This window comes from Spodoptera frugiperda, chromosome 15 (genome assembly GCF_023101765.2).
Source record: "Spodoptera frugiperda isolate SF20-4 chromosome 15, AGI-APGP_CSIRO_Sfru_2.0, whole genome shotgun sequence".
Classification (NCBI taxonomy): domain Eukaryota; kingdom Metazoa; phylum Arthropoda; class Insecta; order Lepidoptera; family Noctuidae; genus Spodoptera; species Spodoptera frugiperda.
This window is the reverse complement of record NC_064226.1, coordinates 2119972-2139447: the sequence shown is the minus strand read 5'-3', so window position 1 is coordinate 2139447 and position 19476 is coordinate 2119972. Positions and strand designations below refer to the sequence as shown.

Here is a 19476-nt window from a genome sequence, read left to right as displayed (position 1 = left end):
ACAAGCATTTATGGAGCGGGTAAAAAATAAATAAAACATGATCCTTTTTAAAAAAGAAAATATTTATTATTTTTAAACACCTTAAAAGCGAAATACATAAATAAGCTTGTTGTCGTACTATCACATATGTTTATCGGGTACTAAATTTAAGACGGTAAAACAGGCTGTCATGATCATATTTACCAACCATTTCTATACTAACTCTTAACTAAGAGTTGCTTAACGTGTACCATCAAAACTAACATTTTACCTTTAGGTATTACTTACAGATTGGTATCGTTAAGTGTCACCTATTTTGCCTTGGGGGATCCTTAAAATTTAAGAGAGGTTGATTTTGATTTTATTTAAATAGAATTCACAAATTTATCTTTTTCTCCAGAATGGAAACTTCCCGGCAAGAAACTTGTCCTTCGCAACAATAATGGCGTCTATATCGACGTTGGCGCCCAAAGCAATCCCTGCGCCGGAGTTCACGTTCTCGAGTAGAGTTATCTCTGGTGCTTTATCAGCTGAAATTAAAGATTCTTTATTATATACTTTTTCTTTCTTATTCAAGTATAACATTTAAGTGTGGGAGAGCCATGCTTCGGCACGAATGGGCCGGCTCGACCGGAGTGATACCACGGCTTCACAGAAAACCGACGTGAAACATCGTTTGCGTTGTGTTTCGTTGTGTGAGTGAGGTTACCGGAGGCCCAATTCTCTCCTTTCTAATTTTCCCCATCCCCATTCCCGAACAACAACGCACTTGTAAAGCCTCTGGTGTTTCAAGTGTCCATGAACGGCGATTGCTTACCATCAGGTAATACGTCTGCTCGATTACCGGCAAGTTTCATAAAAAAAATAACAGTAACCTTAGTATGACTTTGCTTTACGTTCATCAACAGCCATTGGTTCAAAATCAACCAATCAAAGCGCCGAACATGCTCATTTTGATTACTTTAAACTTAAAGCAAATTCGTACTGAGGGTACGTTTTGCTCTCTAAAGTTAATATTAAATTCACGATTTTTACGGAAAACGTCTCATACATATTGTAAGGTTAACAATATTACACTTTCCCACATCATCTTAAAAAAAATAGATATTATGTCAGTGTATGTTACCAGCTTCGTCGGGTAAATCAATGTCAATGGTTCTGGTCCCGTCAAGCGTGCCCGATGCTTTTTTGTCTCCTCCCTCGAAGTTGAAGCCAAGTAAACTGTCACGGATGAGAGTCACCTGGGTATGGCGCGGGTCTGAAAAAAGAAAAATAAAATTTTGATTGAAGAAGGTAAAGTATAAGGTTTTAACGATAGTAACATTTGAAAATACAAAGAATAAGGTAGTTGGATCGAATTTGTGTTTGATTATTATGATACAAAAATCAACATACAATAAAACGTTTGACACAGGTGAAAAACCTGTTCAAGAAGAAACATTTTTTACAATATTAAAACGATAAGAGCAAAAGCAACAGAAAAAAATCAAAGCAATTTTAGTTTTATTGATTGAGTAAATGGCAAAAGTATTATCTGTGTGATACTTAATAGTAAAGAAGACAATGAAAGACATATTTATGGTGAAATTGATACCCAAATGCATAAAACTGATATTGCAGATAAAATAATCTATATTATAGATAATGATAATAAAAAGTACATACCTGGAGCAGTGTTAACACAAGTAAGAAACAACATAAGGAACACAGTGCCAAGCAACATTTTGCTACAATGGATTCGTGCACCTTTCAACGGAACTGGTTGCCGTATGAAAAATTTGCCTCTTTTGATTTAAATTCGACCACTAGGTATTTCCCCCGGTTCTTCCTTCTACTAACCAGTTAGATTAAAAACCCCAGTGAAATTATTCAAAAGGAAATCTGCATCTATTAGTTATGCTAAATAGTAATGCTAATAATGCTAACTTTTTTGTTTGTATTAAGAAAATTAAAATGTTGCAAAACTTGAATGGAATGTGAGCAAAGCACAAAATTATTATGTGGTTTATTACCAAATTAAAACATGAATGATTAATCATCATCTTTATTATATCAACTTCTAGACGTCCATTATCAAACATAGGTCACTCCAAGTGTCTTCTCCCAAGTGAAGTGAGAGGGAATGTCAGACTTTTCTGAGTAAAAAACCATCCCATTCCTACTCCTGCTTTGAGCCTGGGTCCCGGTAATCTGCTTAGTCGTCAGCAGTCTCGGTGGAGTCTGGCATCCCGCATCGCATGGTCCCGGGCATTAACCTTACTGGGTTCAATCTGTGGTGGTCTGAAGGGTCTTAAATTGATATGGGCCTTCGTTGCCTGATGTAAATTAATAAATAAAAAAAATCATTATTCTCCTCGACAAGCAAATTATTTAAAAGCCTTTCTTAACTCAAAAATAGATTAATACTTTTAACACAATGTTCTTTAATTTTTATCAGCTCTAGATGAGGTTGAAAAATTATGATTCCTACAAACCGACAGTAATATAATTTTTTTGGTATTAAAACTCTAAACAAGTTTTTTGGTTGTGTAGGTGTAAGTTAGTAGGTAGGTAGGTATGTAGGTAATCTGGTTTAACTTTTTTGGGACTTTTTATATTTTACTCAGTGACATTTCGATGCATCTCGTTATTGGAATGATAAATTAATTTAGGTATTTGTTAATTTGAAATTCTAATAGGACTTACAAATTAAAATTATGATGATATTTTAAACATTTTACAAATTCACTAACACTAATACTTACAATAAATTTTTAGTTTTTATTCCACTTGTAGATTTATTTTATGCAGCTCAAGCTGCGAGAGCCGCCGACTTCTGAAGATGCTCCGAGCAAAGCATATGACGAGTGTTTTGTTGCCTGTCGAGATCGTGCTGATATACATATACAAGCGGAATAAAAACAAAAAAATATTGTATTGTTAGTGTAGTATAGATTTCCGGAAAGTATCGCCTAATTGTACTCTATATTATTATACATATTTATATTTAATGGTATGAAAAGTTTGGCAACCGGTTCGTTTTGTTGCGGAAGGATTATATAACATTCTAATGATATGCGTAAGTGGCGATTATGATTACGAGTAAAAATATTATACAGATATACACAGACAGATTTTTATTTGATTTAATTTTCTTAGGAATTACTTCAAACTTTTTATGTATGTAGTTTGTGGTTAAATACTTAATCTAAATTCTAAAGAAAAGGTAACTCCTGTGGATAATTTTGTTGCAATGTACCACTCATTTGTATATTGCCAGTTATAAAACGACAGGAATTTACCTACCTAATATTTTTATATCTCTATAAAGCTGAAGAGTTTGTTTGTTTGTATTTTTGAACGTAGAAATCTCTGGAACTACTTATTCGTATTTAATAATTATTGTTGTGTCAGGTAGTCCATTTATTAAGGATAACTATGGGTTTTTTTTTGGGACAAGCCACAACTTCCCGTACTGATGCAACTCCTATAAGCCAGTATCTACAGTAGATACAAAAATGAAAACACCGGAACATTGAAGTTCGGCGCGTCCTAGAGACATGAATGACTGCCTTGGATTCCGCAACGAAACAAATCAGAAGATGTTATTAGAGGAAGAAAAAGAAAACGATAGTTTCCACTTCCTTCGGTGAATTTAATACAGGAGACAGAATGACTTAAGCCTATCGGCACAAAAGAGACTGCAGAACTAGGAGAAGCCCAGTCGCCAAGCATCACGGAAATTTTACTTAAAACTAAAATACTAAATGGGTCCTATGCGTGAGCTGTTATACTTGCTTCCAATAATAGGTATGGCTAAAACGCCTAAACGCACGGAAATTCGCTCGAGACTCAACAAGATCCGAATAATAAACTACACCTGATGAAACAATTTATCAGAATAGATAGGTTGTTGAAATTGGACGTAAGTTAACTGAGAAGGAAACAAAAGGTGTGATTTCATGTTATTAATAAAACTAAGATAACTATAATCATCTGTAGATACAAGTAGGTGATAATTAAATCGTTACAGCGCCTACTAAATGGGAACAGGAGACACATGGTAATCAATTAATTGATTATAATGATTGCTAGGTGCAGCAGATAATTGCTATTAATTCTATTAGTATGTCAGCTCACAATAGGTCTGTAGCAATTATTATTGACAGTATTATCTGCTACTCGTGACTAAAGCATGGAAAAATGTCGCCTTTATTACTGTGAAACGTGCTGATTTTTTACTTGTACTGAGTTTTTACCATTATCAAGTCTATGATGGTAAAAAAGCAACGCAAGTCTTCCTTGTTAATTATTTCTATGAAATTGTTAATATGTCATTAATTGAGTTGATAGGGAAAGTATTTCCTGGAAACTAAATGCTGTATGCAGAGACATTTATTTAATGATTATACTTAAGTATTCTTTAAAACGATCTTGTTCGGATACAATTGCTAAGTAATCATTAAATGAATTTTAGTACAGTGGTAAGTTGTTAAAACTCAACAGATTTAAGAATTAGTATTTAAATGGAATCATAAAATTACTGATTTATATGAGCAATTTTTAGACAATTTTCTTATCGTTTAATAAATGTTTTGTAATGAAACACAATATGTCCTGAAATGTGATTATTCACACTTGCTTCAGTAAAAATGCATTTTTTTTTTGAGGGGGGAAAATCATCCAATGACTTCTCCCGCCTTGGGTAAGGCGAGAGGGAGTGTCAGACTCTTACTGACTAAAAACCACCCCGTTCCTTCTCCTGCTTTTCGATCCGGAGCCTCGGTAAACCCGCTAGGTAGTCCGCAGCTCCGGCAGTAAAAATGCATAGGACCTAGTTCGGAACCTTGAGGAACTCCCAATAAAAAGTAATTGAAGGGAAGGAATTCACTTTAGTTGGCAGTCGTTTTTGTGGTGGATCAGATTTGTCATATTTTGGGTTGTTATTAATACATTGTGAATTCCATTTATTTTAGTTTTTCCTATCTTGTTTCATACATGTTGTAAGTTCATGGATACATGAAGTCATAAATAGTTTTTTAATAGAAAATAAATATATTTTATGAATTTAGTTCTTAGAATTGTGTTTGGTAAAGTAATAAGAGTTGTGCAATACGTATCTATACAGTAAAACGACTCAATATTCATTCAACAGTTAATATTTTATCAATAACTTCTAGAATAATGGCCAAAGTTTTTTGTTAATTTTAGTAGTTCATCATAATTATAATAATGGGATGTTTTTGTGGGTCACAATTACCATGTATTGTAGGTAATAGGTACTTATCGTAGGAATCGATCAGTTCATGATTTTTTGTGGACGAGTTTTCGAGGTAATATTTTTTGTTTCTTTTGAAGGTCATGCACTTAAAAACCTATCTTTGAGAAGTATGATTATATTTTTGTAAATAAAATATATTATATTGAAAAGAAAAGTTAATAAAAAAATGAGAAGGTTTATACTTTACTTTAACGGTCTAAAAAGCCTACCTTTACTTTAAGAGCATACATTAACTGTTGTTTTCCATTTAAGATAAATAAAAGTTCAAGAAAAAAGAAATGTGTTTTATTTTTAAATTCTCAATTATCATGGTCCTAAACAGTTTCTCTAATGGATTCTCGTTTATTGTTTGAACTTTCGCCTGTTTTTTTTAATTGATCGGTAAAATTACTACGCTAAATACCTTGTTATTAATTGTTCCACATTCAACAAACAACTAAACCACTTAACGAATAAAATTAATATTAGTCATGTCCTTCAGTACAGATTGTATCACAGTATGTAAATTGTATACGGTTCACTGCAGGTACATGGTCATATTACGTAGTACTTGGTGTATCATTAGACCTTTGTTTCCTGAAGAAGTAGATGTGACTTTATGACCTATTGTAACTACATATTTCTAATGGATAAGTAGAACAGTAGCACGTTTTAATAAAATGTTAAGTATATACAAAGTAATATTGGGCTTTTTTCGGTATTTCGAAAAAATCTCAGTAGTAACATGGAGTCTGGAATTGTGCCCAGTATATGGCAATAGGCTCACCCCCTATTACATGGGACTTATAACACATGTAGTGAAAAGTCGGTGTACATTTTATAGCGGCATTACATGCCGTAATGTGCACCTCTGCCTACCCCTTTGGGGATAAAAGGCGTGACGTTGCATCATTAGGTACATACCTAAATGAAAGAAGCGTTTGAGCCTAAATAAAGTTACCTACACTGTACTACATTGTTGAAAATTTTAAAATCACTTTATTTATAACCAAAATAATGGTTGATGCTGTCCATAAGAATCGAGTTAAGTTCCTGCTCGACCAAAGAGTTCCTGCTCGAGCAGTCATGGCCATAATTTCCATATTATTTGATGAGTAAACTCAAATTTATCCATTAATATTTAATTCTGATAAAAAATTCATGGTATTGTATACTGATGGATTATTTTTAGGTGATCATAATAACCTTGGAATAATAATATATTAAAATTAACAAGAAATATAGGTAATTATGTCTGACAAAATTAACCATGTCAATAATTTTAAGTACAGGTAATTGTGAGGACTTTATGTTAAGCAATATTGGTTTTCCATTGACATAAGAAGTTCAACTATTTATTGTTCGACGATTGGTTTTGTTTCTATGCTTCGTCGTTGTGTTTATTAACTGCTTTATAAAAACACAAAGTTACTAGTGTATATTTGTTAGTAAAATTAATTTTACTTGTGTGTTTCGTTCTTTATTGAGTACTAAGCTTGAAATTTGGTACTGGCTTCTACACTAAATGTGAATAAAATGGTGACTAAAAACTCAATAGTCACAATTAGAGTGTCTAATGTATTTGTAATAAATAATCAATAAGGAAGAAACCTAATGTTAGAGTACCTACTTAGATTTAGTCCTTGTATGCTTTGAATTCTAGTAAAAGTAACACAGGTACATTTAATGTGAGTTGTAAGAATGTTTTGAAAGTCAAATAAAACAACATTTAAAAGAACTTATAAATACGTTTACTGACTTTATACATCACTTTGATTTCATTCAATATGGCCGTGAGAACCTGACTATGTTCATAGAACTGAGACGAGTGTTAGCCGTAGCTGCCAGCGTTCGCTGAGGCTGATGCTTTAGCGGAGGCGTAGGCGCCTGACTGACCATAGCCGCCGGAGCCACCGTACCCACCAGCTGAGCTGCCAGCGTCACTGCTACTGAAGGCTCCATTGGAGCCCCCGTAACCGCCACCCTGACCACCATGTCCACCTGCACCGCCTAACGAGCCTCCGTATCCTCCAGCGCCACTACCCCCGCCGCCGCCACTGCCGCCTCCACTAAAATCTGCTCCGAACCCACCGAGGAAACTACCCACTAAGCCTCCTAAACCACCGCCGCCTCCTTTTCCACCGCCATAGCCTTTTCCACTGCCGATGCCTTCAGAGTTGCCGCTCCCTCCGAAACCTCCATTAAACAAGAAGTTACTTCCTCCACTTCCACTTCCAGAGCCGCTGCTGCCTCCGTAGCCGCCACCGCCACCGCCTCCAGCACCAAATCCTCCTCCATAACCTCCACCGCTTCCTCCTCCGTTGCCACCTCCGATTCCTCCTCCTTGACCTTTGCCTCCGAGGCTACCACCACTTGAGCCACTACCTCCGAGTCCAATCATAAAGGAACCACCAAGAGAGCCACCGCCGCCGCCGCTACTATGTCCTCCGCCGCTGCCAGCCCCGTAGCCTGCACCACCGCCGCCGCCATAGCCTCCGCTATGGCCACCGCCAAGGCTTGTTCCACTGCTGCTTGATAAGCCTCCTGCACTACCACTGCCGCTGCCATGGGTCGCACCACCGCCTAAGCTGAGACCTCCTCCGTTTCCACCTCCGAGGCCTCCACCAATACCACCGCCATAGCCTCCTCCGTGGCCACCGCCGAGGCCACCTCCACTACCGATCGCTATACTTCCAGCGCTTCCACCACTGTTACCGAAGCTTCCACTACTTCCACTTCCAAGGCCTCCACTGTTTCCACCTCCGAGGCCTCCACCATAGCCTCCGCCATGTCCGCCACCGAGGCCTCCTCCACTACTAACGGTAAAGCCTCCTCCTGTGTTACCGCTACTGCCGCTGATACTTCCACTGCTTCCACCTTTTCCACCTCCATAACCTCCGCCGATACCTCCGCCATAGCCTCCACCGAGGCCACCACCGCTTCCACCTCCAAGGCCTCCGCCATAGCTTCCACTGTTGCCACCTCCGCTACTAATACTTAGCGGTACTGCACTACTACCACTGCTGCTGTGGCTTCCACTGCCACCACCACTTCCACCTCCTAGGCCTCCGCCATAGCCTCCACCGTAGCCACCACCGAGGCCACCTCCGCTACTAATTGCACTACCACCACTGCTGCTATGGCTTCCACTGCTGCCACCACTTCCACCTCCTAGGCCTCCGCCATAGCCTCCGCCGTGGCCACCACCGAGGCCACCCCCGCCACTAATAGTTAGCCCTCCTGCACTACCACCACTGCTGCTGTGGCTTCCACTGCTGCCACCGCTTCCACCTCCCAGGCCTCCGCCGATACCGCCTCCATAACCTCCTCCATAGCCTCCTCCACTTCCTCCACCCCCACTGATTCCACCATATCCACCAGTGCTACTAACTCCACCGCCAGATCCGCGGCCACTATTTCCTCCGTGTCCGGCATTAAGTCCACCACTTCCACTTTCACTGCCACCAAATCCACCACTGAAACTTAGTCCACCGGTTACTCCCCCAGAGCTACCTCCGTGCCCTCCGCCAGAACTGAGGCCATGTCCACTGCCAGAACTGCTTCCACGTCCACCAGACGCGCCTCCTCCATTAATAGCGAATCCTCCGCCGCCGCCTCCACCGCTGCCACCTCCATAGCCACCTCCAAAACCACCGCCACTGCCTCCATTGTTGCTTGAACCCAGTCCTGACCCAGCACTGATTTTACTACCACTCGCACTAATCCCACTTCCTGCGCCACCACTAGAGCCACCCGCGCCATATCCTCCTCCTCCACTTCCACCGAAATTCAGTCCTCCACTAAATCCACCACTACTGGAGAGTCCACCAGAATTTCCAGCGCCATGACTTCCTCCACCACCTCCAGAACTTCCGTGTCCACCAGAGCCTCCGAAACTGAAGCCGCCTCCTCCTCCAGATCCTCCGCCGGACCCGTACCCAGCGCCACCTCCGTAACCGCCGCTACTCCCACCTCCACTATATCCACCGCCGCCGCCGTAGCCGCCTTTGCCACCATCTAATGTGCCAGTAAAGGCAAATCCTCCAGATTTTCCATCTTCAGATTTTGTGTATATTGATTTTCCTTTTCCACCTAGGCTTCCGCTGAAACTTGCACCAGCGTTTCCCAAGGCAGTGAGCCCGGATTGCACATCACTGAGTATACTTCCAACTCCTTCACGGATGCCGTCGAAGCCACCTTCGAAGGATCCAGAGCCTCCTCCGAAGCCGAAGCCTCCTCCGCTGCCATAACCGAATCCTCCCCCACCCCCGCCGCCACCGCCACCGCCTCCCCCTGTATAGCCGCGCCCAATTCTTACTGAAACAAAAATATCAGATAATAAGTAACATTAAAAAATAAAAACCAATCTTATATAAATTACGTATTCATGAGTTATGTACATTTTAATAATCGTTTATTAGAGAATATTTGAACGCAATTCATTACAAAAAGTCGCATAACAATTACCTGATGCATTGTTACTGCCTAACAAGAGGCAGAGGACGATGCAAGAACGCACCGTCTTCATGATTCCTTCGTAAACTGACGACGTTTAGTCGTTAACATCCTTTTATATTAAATGCTTGAGCGTGTTCAAAGTTCATAGGAACTCATACATACGTATGTACGGGAAAAACGATTAGTTTTTATAATGCTTTATACTTCTCACAACAGGTTATAAATGTAGTGAAGTCAACGTTTTTGTTGCGTTAAGATTAGTCAGAAGCGATAGTAAATATCATAGCATCTTCGTCTTTGGGTATCCTTGAACTATGCAGTCTGGTGGAAGATCACCTTGAGCCCTCGAACCGATGTACGATATATTGAGAAGTAATTAATTCGCGGTATGAATGAGAGAGTACATACGTACTGTGCATTGTTATGGTTTTACTCTCATTGTACCACTTCCTTGTTGTTTCCTCTGCTGTGTGTACGGATTGAGAATTCATTCAGTTTTTAATTAGAAATACCGCGAAAGCTATTATATGTATATTTTTTAATCTAGACAGGTATTAGCAGTCTAGATAAAAAAAAATATTTTATGCAGTCAAAGACGGAACATGTCTGGCTAGAAACAACGTATAATGAAATTGGCAGAGGTGCACCTTACGGCACGTAATGCCGCTATACAATGTACACCTACTTTTAACCATATGTGTTATAAGTCCCATGTAATAGGGGTGAGCCTATTGCCGTATACTGGAATTCCAGACTCTGTGCTACTACTGAAAATTTTTTCAAATGTCGAAAAAGTCCCAGTAATACTTTGGTCGACCCGAGAATCGAACCCAAGACGTATTGTTCGGCAGTCGCACTTGCGATCACTCGACCAACGAAGCATTTTATTAGTATTAGTATTAGTGTTCTATAACTCTTTATCGTCATCTAGTCATCATTATTTCAGCCCGAGCTAAAACCATGTAAAGTTAGTGTATATTGAAATTATGCATTACTTAGAGATTTTATCGTAGATTTAATCATAAAATTGCTTATTACTATGGGAAATTCTTACAAATAGAGTATTTAGTTATGAAGACGTTTGATTTAAATTTAGTTTTTAGTTTTATTTTGTTTATTAACGAGGAATAATAATTACTCACGACCGAACTAACCTAATGGGTTAGTTCACGCAAAAACTCTGATCCACAGTTAAGTAATCATATACAAAATTCATAGAAAAAGAAATAAACTTAACCAACCAACGAACAATCTTACTAATATAATACTCATATCCGGAACTGTGGACTACCTGCGGGTTTACCGGGGCTCCGGCTCGAAAAACAGGAGAAGGAACGGGGTGGTTTTTAGTCAGTAAGAGTCTGACACTCCCTCTCACCTTGCCCAAGGCGGGAGAAGTCATTGAATGAATTTCCCTAAAAAAAAAAATACTCGTATATGCGAAAGTTTGTGTGTATGTTTAGTTAATCACGTCAAAACAGCTGAAGAAAGCCGTTGGCAGAAGTTGGATAGACAAAAGATAATTCGAATACATACCTCTCACCTGAATGTCACCTTATCAAGCTATAGTAGGTACGGTAGTTAATAAAGCAAGAGCTATAATAATGCCAGCCAAAATAGCCTAGTACAAGTTTGTTTTATATTAAACGCAATCGATACGTCACTGCGTTTAACCCTCTGATTGGTCGGTTAATTGAAGCAGGCCAATCAGAGCGCCGAATATAATAACTGTGTTCAACGTATTTTAGGGAACAGAGAGTAAAGTTCCCTAAGAAAAGGAGGATCCTCCAACCAGGTGAGGTGATCATGCCTGGCGGGCTTTCTGCCCAACTGTTGTTAGTTGGGAATTTCTATCCATGTTTATTCGCACGTAAACTTCACATGTGCGATGCAGGATATTTATGACGATTTGCTCGTCGGTAGTCTATGTGCGACTTCTGTCATCTGTCACTTGTCAGGTGTCGCCACAGTATAATAAAATCATACTAAGCCCTCTAGATGTGTAATTTGACCTTGATAACGTACATAATTATATTATGCTTGTATTATGTAGTCGTTAGTTACATCCTGCGACTCTGTTTACTAGATACAGCACAGGGTCATCAATGACCGCAGACTTATCTAGCGGACATCGGACATTTTTCTTTGTTTTTTATAATATATTTGTATGTAAATGTAGGTATTTTTAAACTGATGAGTTTTCTTAAAAATGTGTTTAGTCGGAGATAACAATGCAAGAGTTTGCCAATCGATTCACCAATCTTCCTTTGCTTATTTTTACTATGGATTATAGGAGTAAAAGATTCTTTAAAAAGCAGGAAAACTTAAAACAATGCTTTTGTTTTTGGGAGAAAGACTAGGAGTTGTAGAATTTCTACTTCACTGTGTCTGTCATGATTTATTAAATAATGTAATCGTCATTTCATGTAAGGCATCGGGTTAATTTGGGTTCTCTGAATAGACCAGCCCCGGAACACCAACTGTTCAATGTCATAAATATAACTGACCTCTATTTACATTTGACTTACTACACAGTTGGCGTGGTGGCTGGGCAACTGGCTGTCGTGCAACGTGTCGCTAGTTCGATTTCCGCACAGACTACGCTTTGTGTGACCCGCAGATTGTTGTTCCAGGTCTGGGTGTCATGTGTATGTGAAATTTTGTGTTTGTAAATGCACCCACGACACATAAGTAAATCCTAGTGTGGGGCAAAGTTAATAAAATAAGTACTCAGCTCAATAATCTTAATCAAGACGATCAAAGTACAATATTAGACATACATATCTATTTTCGAAGTAGAAATTCGTCAATCAACTTCAAAATCCTTTTTTACTAATTACTCAGAAACTTCTGCATTTCATTATTCATGAAGCATTTGACGCTGACCATACAATTGATCGATTTACCGAAAACAATCGATAAGGACCGATCGATAAGCAGCACTTCCGTTGGAGAGCACATTAATTAGCTGTACTCGTACAATCTTGTGGCGACGTCACACAGTTGGAACAGAATAACACATGCGATTGCTGTTAAGGAAAAAATTCTGTTTCCTGAAAAAAAAAGAATTACACTACGATTGTGTCGTGTGCCTGTGTCGTGGGTGCGTTTTCGAAATATACAAGTTCACATACACATGACACCCAGACCCGGAACAACAATATGTGGTTCACACAAAGAGATGTTCCGCGCGGGAATCGAACCCGCGACAAGTTGCCCACCTACCGTGCCAACCGTGCAGTCATAAACAAACAAAATACAACTTGGGTGTCTTCAAGTTCCGAGAGAGTCTTATAGTAGATGTAGGCACGTGTACTCAATTCTCGGCCAAATCATCGCTTATCACCAGTTAAATTGGTATACACCATCCTATAAGATATAAAAAATTGGGTAGCAATACTTGATGCAGAATCAATATTGTGGACTCTTTACTGGCTATGCTTCGGCATTTCATTATTCATGAATGACGGCCAGCAATTGAGCGGAGTTATGCCATGGCATCACAGAAAACCAGTGTGTGTGTCGCCATATAAGTGAGGTTACCAAGGGTTTAATTGCTTTCTACGTCTTAAAACGCACTTGTAATGTTTTCTAGTGTTACGGGTGTCCATGGGCGGCACCAATTGAATTCCATCAGGTGATACGTACGCATGTTCTTTTGCCAACCTATCGTAAATATAGAGCACTTTTTGTTAGTGCGTCATATTTTTTTCTGGTTTATTTTTTGTGTACATACCTAGTACATAAGCTCCAATTAAGTAGGAATTACGATCAATTTTCTATAGCAATATAGCTAGAATTTTATGAATCCTCTGCTCTCAATAAGTCTACTTAACCCATTTTTGGTTACTGTGCGAATTTGGAAACACTCAATAATTTAAGACATGGGCTGAAATTATACATTTTAAGACAAAACCTTTCTTTCTCTTTTTGACCATTAATGGATTAATGGTCAGAATGAATTTTCATTTCGTTACCCAGAAAGGTAAAGTTATGTTGTATTATGAAATACATCTTTTGTTACAGTCAGTTCTGAATGCCGGTTGCTTCTAATCAGCCGATCTGGAGGACCTCATGTCCAGCTATGGAGGTCTCGGTGGCTGATATTTAGATATGATGAGTCAGCTCATTTTAGCAAAAACATTGACGAAATCGAAATTGTTTTTTTTTCAATGTAAATGTTAAAGAAATAGACTAGCCCTTAAGCTTTGATTGTAGTAAATTATTCTAGTTATCATTGTAATTGATTGCAATTGATAATTATGTATGTATAATTAATGTACAGTCGTAGTAACATGTCTGTCACTTTACGATTATTCACACTGTCGATTAAGGGATGTTGGGCTTGATTTTCCACTCAGATTTTTGAGAATTCCTCACTAATGGCACTAAGCCGGTAAATAACCTCACCTCCTGTTACATGGGCTTATAACATGCATATTTATAGTGATATATTTATGAAACACCCCAGTAGTGCTATAGAAATGCACGTAGCATTTCTATAGCACTACTGGGGTGTTTTCGGTTTTTCCAAAATTTCTTAGTAGTACACGGACTCTGGAATTGTCTCCAGTATACATAGGTATGCCAATAGGCTCACCCCCTATTACATGGGACTTATAACACAAATGGTGAAAAGTGGGTGTATATCGGCATTACATGTCGTAATAAGCACCTCTGCCAATCCTTTCGGGGATAAAAGGCGTGACGTTAGTTTTTTCTATGGTTCTCTACTTTTTTCAGAGATTTAAAGGTATAAGGTTATTATACAAAATTTTGTACGTTGTGTCACTGGTATAAACAAACATAAAGATGTAGTCTACATTATTGTGTTACTCTGTTCTGTACGCATAGTTATAATATTATGACGATTTAACGTAACCAGTAATACCTGTACTTAATGTAAACAGAACTAAACACTGCAGGTTTATGATAAACTATTTTTAATTGATACTAATTATTAGAAGACTATTCTTAGTACTCATAAGGTTCAATTTACACAGGCGTATGGAAATTATTATCCACCCAAATCTTGCACATTCACTGTACCTATATTCAACCGCGTCTTTATGTTAACACATACATACATACATATCGTCACGCCTTTAATCCCCGAAGGGGTAGGCAGAGGTGCACATTATGGCACGTAATGCCACGGTTTACACCCACTTTTCACAATTTATGTTGTAAGTCCCATGTAATAGGTGGTGAGCCTATTGCCATATAATTGTTAACACACTTTTGTAAAAACACACTTTATGTGTGGGAGAACCATGCTTCAATGGCGTGAATGGGCCGTTTCGAGTGATACCACGGCCTCACAGACAGAGGTTACCTGAGGCCCAGTTACGCCCCTTCCCTATTTTCCTGATTCCCGATTCCCCAATGACCCTTAAATTCCTAACGTCCAAAAGATCGGCAACGCACTTGTAACGCCTCTGGTGTTTTGAGTGTCCAAGGGTGGCGGCGATTGACCAGGGGACCCGTCTGTCATGTAGTTTCAGGTCATCGACGGGTGATGTTCTCATCATCAGTATAAACATATTTTTTATTGTTTAACCTAGGTAATTGTATTTTTAACTACCGATAATATGCGTTAAGCTGGAGATAAGACTGAAATTGTTAAGTCAATAATTTTCAAGAAATTCAATTGGATGCACTTTAACGCTGCATCCGTATAAATTGACCCTAACATAGATCACCTATAAAGTTAAATATCGCGGTCTAGTCACGACTTCTACGTAAGAAGGTAATATGTTTTACAAACCGCATCCGGGTGCTATCGCAGTATTCATCAAGATTCCTTTCTTATGGGTTTTTGTTGTAAATAAAAAAACACGTATATAGAGTAATGCGAGTTATTTATATAAAAATAGTCTCGTAATTATGGATTTTCTTAGAAATATGTTTGTGCTAATCATTTTGAATTGCGTACTTTAAATTACTAACTTTTTTTAACTCAATTTATAATAAAATTCTCAGAATACCAAAAAACCCCAACTGAATAATCGTCTATATAATAGTAGTCTTTGGGAAAACTCAAAACTTCATACCTACTAGGAACGGGGTGGTTTTTAGTCAGTAAGAGTCTGACACTCCCTCTCGCCTCGCCTAAGGCGGGAGAAGTCATTGGATGATTTCCACCCCTCAAAAAAAAAACAGGATTTGAGGATCGGGAATTTGGGGAGATTAGGTAGGCGTGGATTTAGGTCTCTGGTAACCTCATTCACGCGGCGAAATAGCGCCATCATGCCGGTTTTCTGTGAAGCTTGGCCCTCCCACACTCAAAACTATCTAGTAAACAATTTTCCCGTCACTTTATGAAACGGATTATGAAAGTAAAAAATCTATTGAAAATGAAATTAACTACCCACGTTGTTCATTATTATCTCATTAAGCCAAGAAATACTGTTTCATCATCTTGTTAAAAGCATTTTATTCTATCAATTGTGTTGAAAATGTCATTCATTATATTCAATTATGTTTTTATTACATTACTGTTTTTGTGTCTATGTAAGAAACATTGTAGTTAGACGTGCATGGTCGTGATGGTATTATAGTGTAGTTTGTAAAACTTAACTAAGCTAGTTAAGGTTCCCGCTTTTTAAGTATGAATGCTTAAATGTTTGGAACTTAGCAAGCATCAAAATGTGACTTTTTTAGTGATATGTAGCAACTTCATCTACCTATATATCTATCTTACTCTATTTTATATCTACTATATTAGTATAAGTACATATATGAAGCTGAAGAGTTTGTTTTATTTGTATAATTATTTTTATGTTGGATAGTCTAATTATCGAGGAAGCTTATAAATCATCACTTTATAATCAATAGAAGTCTAGCAGTGAGGGGGTAGCTCTATCTGCTTTGTAACTAGTCACATTATGTATGTTTTTATGCAGGAAATACGGGCAAACGAGCGTATGGATTCCCGCAAGCAACTGGCACCACCCATGAACAGTGGATACCTTTTTACACCATCTGTACTGCTTCAGACAAATAAATTAGACCACATTTCTATGCAAATACTTAAGGAAATCGTATTATAGAAAAACTAAAACAAATAAGGAAAGACCTCGCTCGATAATTAAAACCCATTCAGTCCCATACATTGACGGCTATTTGCCACACGAACATCAATGATTACCGCAGTATGACAGATTAATAAGCTGATTTATTACTACAAAGTTATCAACTCTAATCATGTGTTATGCTTAGTCCGCACTACGTTAGTATTTTAATCAAGTAGCGAGTAATTTAGTAGCTAAATGTGTCTGAACACCAAAATTTTAATCGAGTAGGTAGTTCAGTAATGTATTATGGGTGCTTTTCCACTAGATATGTTCAATGTAGCTATGCTATGAAGTAATTAGCTAAGCTGTGAAACTATATTGTGACCGTTTCAACTGATACTAAGCTCTGTAGCTATGCGAGGAAGATGCGCAGCTCGAGTATGCGATGTATCGATAATTGGGAAGCCATCCACAATACGCATTTTTCTATATACATTTTTTTTAAATTTTCTTAGCTATGTTTACCAATGAACATGATTGGTGGAAGCCAAACGCATCCACAGCAACGTACCATAGCACATCTCTGGTGGAAAAGCATCCAAAGCCACTCGTTTTATTTTATTCTCTTTTATCGAGTGAGTAGCACTTCCTACTATGGAAAATAGGTATACTCGTCCGATACTAAATTACTAGCTACACGACTTACTAACGCAGTGTGAACTAGGCATAAGTCTGGAGACCTAGACAAACAAAAAAACAAACAATACATAACCAGCTCTTAAGAAAAAAACAATTCTTATTTCCTGATCTCATATGACGTCACGAGCGGATAACGCAGTAATCTTTCCACGAACGTGGAAATCAACAATAAGGTTTTATAAAAAACTTATTAAGACGAAGTATTTGCTTTTTATATCGATGTTCTACATTTATGGTTGGACATTATAAGAAAATGTGTAGAAGTCTCACTCAGTATTATAGATTAATCAGTCTCCTTAATAAGTTTTAGTCAGAGAACCGATGACAATTGGGGTAAAGTCTGGGCACGCACTGTTGCAGCCTAAGCTCAGTGACGTGGCTATGATTGTCACGAATAATAAAATTATGAACTTTATTTCTACCCAATATTACAATCATATAAGATAGCCGAAGAGTGCGTTGCTACATAATATCACGCATATAATTCAATCAAGGTTAAGCTATACTCGCCGAGGTTAGTTTTTGGAAGGGTGGCAATTTATTATCGAACTTTCTTCCTAGTAAGTTCATGTAGAACCAGTAGGGATGTAAAACAATATATATTGGAACGTTAACATGACTTGGACCTTCTAAAATGGATTTTATTATGTGATTATATTGATCGCGTCTAGCGGCCGGCGTTCCGCCAAGGTCAGCAATGTTGTGAACATATCTCGTGAATAAAAAACAGTAACTGGCCACAGCACGCGAGACCGGCACGCATCAGTTTCGTAACGACAGCTTGTGACTAATAAAGAGACTGGTATAAGTCGTAAGGGTCGTAGGATGACGTAGATGTAAGCTTGTTGTGACGACAGAGTAAAATACGAAACATTTGAAATTACACTTTTTAAAGAGCACCCAGCTTCACTGGCAGACAGACTGACAGACAATTCAGTTTTTGTTGTTTCAAAACTGCCTAGTTGTGGCTTAATTGAAAGCAAAGCTTTGACTTTGTCTTTACATGTGTCAATACGGCTACTCTTTCTAGGGGTCTCGTGAGAGATTGTGTACGGCTGAATTTAATAACAGAATTCAATCCATAATCATTGTTTACTTTAGGTCGTTGTGTAAAAAAATGTAATGTCAACCCAAAGCTGATAATAAATTCTATAAATTAAACGAAACGTATTTTAGCCTTCAGTAGTTTTGCATGAGAAAGTAACAAACACATAGGTATAGATTCATGTATCCTAACAAACTTTTGTTTTTGTGAGTACTTACTACTCACACACAGCCATGCTTCGGCACGAATGGGCCGGCTCGACCGGAGTGATACCACGGCCTCACAGAAAACCGACGTGAAACAACGCTTGCGTTATGTTTCGTTGTGTGAGTGAGGTTACCGGAGGTCCAATTCCCCCCTTCCCAATCTTCTCCTTCCCCATTTCCGAAACAATCGGTAACGCACTTGTAAAGCCTCTGGTGTTTCAAGTTTCCATGGGCGGCGGCGATTGCTTACCATCAGGTAATACGTCTGCTCGATTACCGGCATGTTTCATAAAAAAAAAATGTGTTAATGTGAGCTTGTTTCAGGTGGGTGTCGGCCATGTAAGCTTGACTTGAAACCTACTTGAAACTTGAAACCTGGAAAAGGAAACCCTTTTCCAGGTTTCAAGTTTTTCTTTCTGTGGGTCATTTTGGTTCAGAGCGTTCGGAGTCTGTGCGCCTATTTGTTCACTTATTGTTTTTTTGATTAAGTGGTGTGTACCTAGTTGATATCGTTCATAACTATGGCCTTATGGATGTTACTACTTTGGGATTTAGTATGGAAAAATGTTTCAATTTACTTATTTGTTTTTTGCCAGAGGTAATGTATATCTATTAGCCCTCTGCCACCATTCTGCCTTTTAATGATTAATCTCTCTATTGCTGATTTAGGATGTAGATTATTGTGTTTTGTTAGTGCAGTGGGTATTGTGCCTTCGAGTTGTTCTATATCTGTTTTTGTCCATTTAATTATTCCAAATGAGTATGTTAGTATGGGAATAGCGAAAGTGTTTATAGCTTTTACTAAGTGTTTTCCAGAAAGTTTTGTTTTGAAGA

At 38.4% G+C, this 19476-nt stretch overlaps 2 protein-coding genes across 4 annotated transcripts; both read right to left on the bottom strand.

Moving 5' to 3' along the window:
* Positions 1-324: 324 nt before the first annotated feature.
* Positions 325-1796, bottom strand: LOC118277160 (uncharacterized). Its single transcript, XM_035595873.2, has 3 exons — positions 1645-1796; positions 1106-1237; positions 325-509 (listed from the first exon to the last, which is right to left on the bottom strand). The coding sequence occupies exons 1-3, from the start codon at positions 1700-1702 to the stop codon at positions 364-366; spliced, it is 336 nt and encodes a 111-aa protein (XP_035451766.2). The 5' UTR covers positions 1703-1796; the 3' UTR covers positions 325-363.
* Positions 1797-6946: 5150 nt separating this feature from the next.
* On the bottom strand, positions 6947-9849 carry LOC118273737 (uncharacterized). 3 transcript variants are annotated; one of them, XM_035590886.2, is made up of 3 exons: positions 9686-9849; positions 8000-9535; positions 6947-7861 (listed from the first exon to the last, which is right to left on the bottom strand). In XM_035590886.2, exons 1-3 carry the CDS (start codon positions 9744-9746, stop codon positions 7050-7052), a joined length of 2409 nt encoding a protein of 802 aa, XP_035446779.2. In that variant the 5' UTR covers positions 9747-9849; the 3' UTR covers positions 6947-7049. The 3 variants fall into 3 exon arrangements, with proteins under 3 accessions (XP_035446779.2, XP_050555095.1, XP_035446770.2); XM_050699138.1 differs by having other exon boundaries at positions 6947-8275; positions 8387-9535; XM_035590877.2 differs by having other exon boundaries at positions 6947-9535; positions 9686-9847.
* Between the last annotated feature and the right edge of the window lie 9627 nt (positions 9850-19476).

Excerpts from the sequence above, each read along its gene's own strand:
- LOC118277160 (XM_035595873.2), bottom strand. The coding sequence starts at position 1,702 with ATGTTGCTTGGCACTGTGTTCCTTATGTTGTTTCTTACTTGTGTTAAC. Across the intron at positions 1,238-1,644 it reads TTGTGTTAACACTGCTCCAG|ACCCGCGCCATACCCAGGTG; the intron begins GTATGTACTTTT and ends TTCTTTTTTCAG. Across the intron at positions 510-1,105 it reads TGATTTACCCGACGAAGCTG|CTGATAAAGCACCAGAGATA; the intron begins GTAACATACACT and ends CTTTAATTTCAG.
- LOC118273737 (XM_035590877.2), bottom strand. The coding sequence starts at position 9,746 with ATGAAGACGGTGCGTTCTTGCATCGTCCTCTGCCTCTTGTTAGGCAGT. Across the intron at positions 9,536-9,685 it reads AGGCAGTAACAATGCATCAG|TAAGAATTGGGCGCGGCTAT; the intron begins GTAATTGTTATG and ends TTTTTGTTTCAG.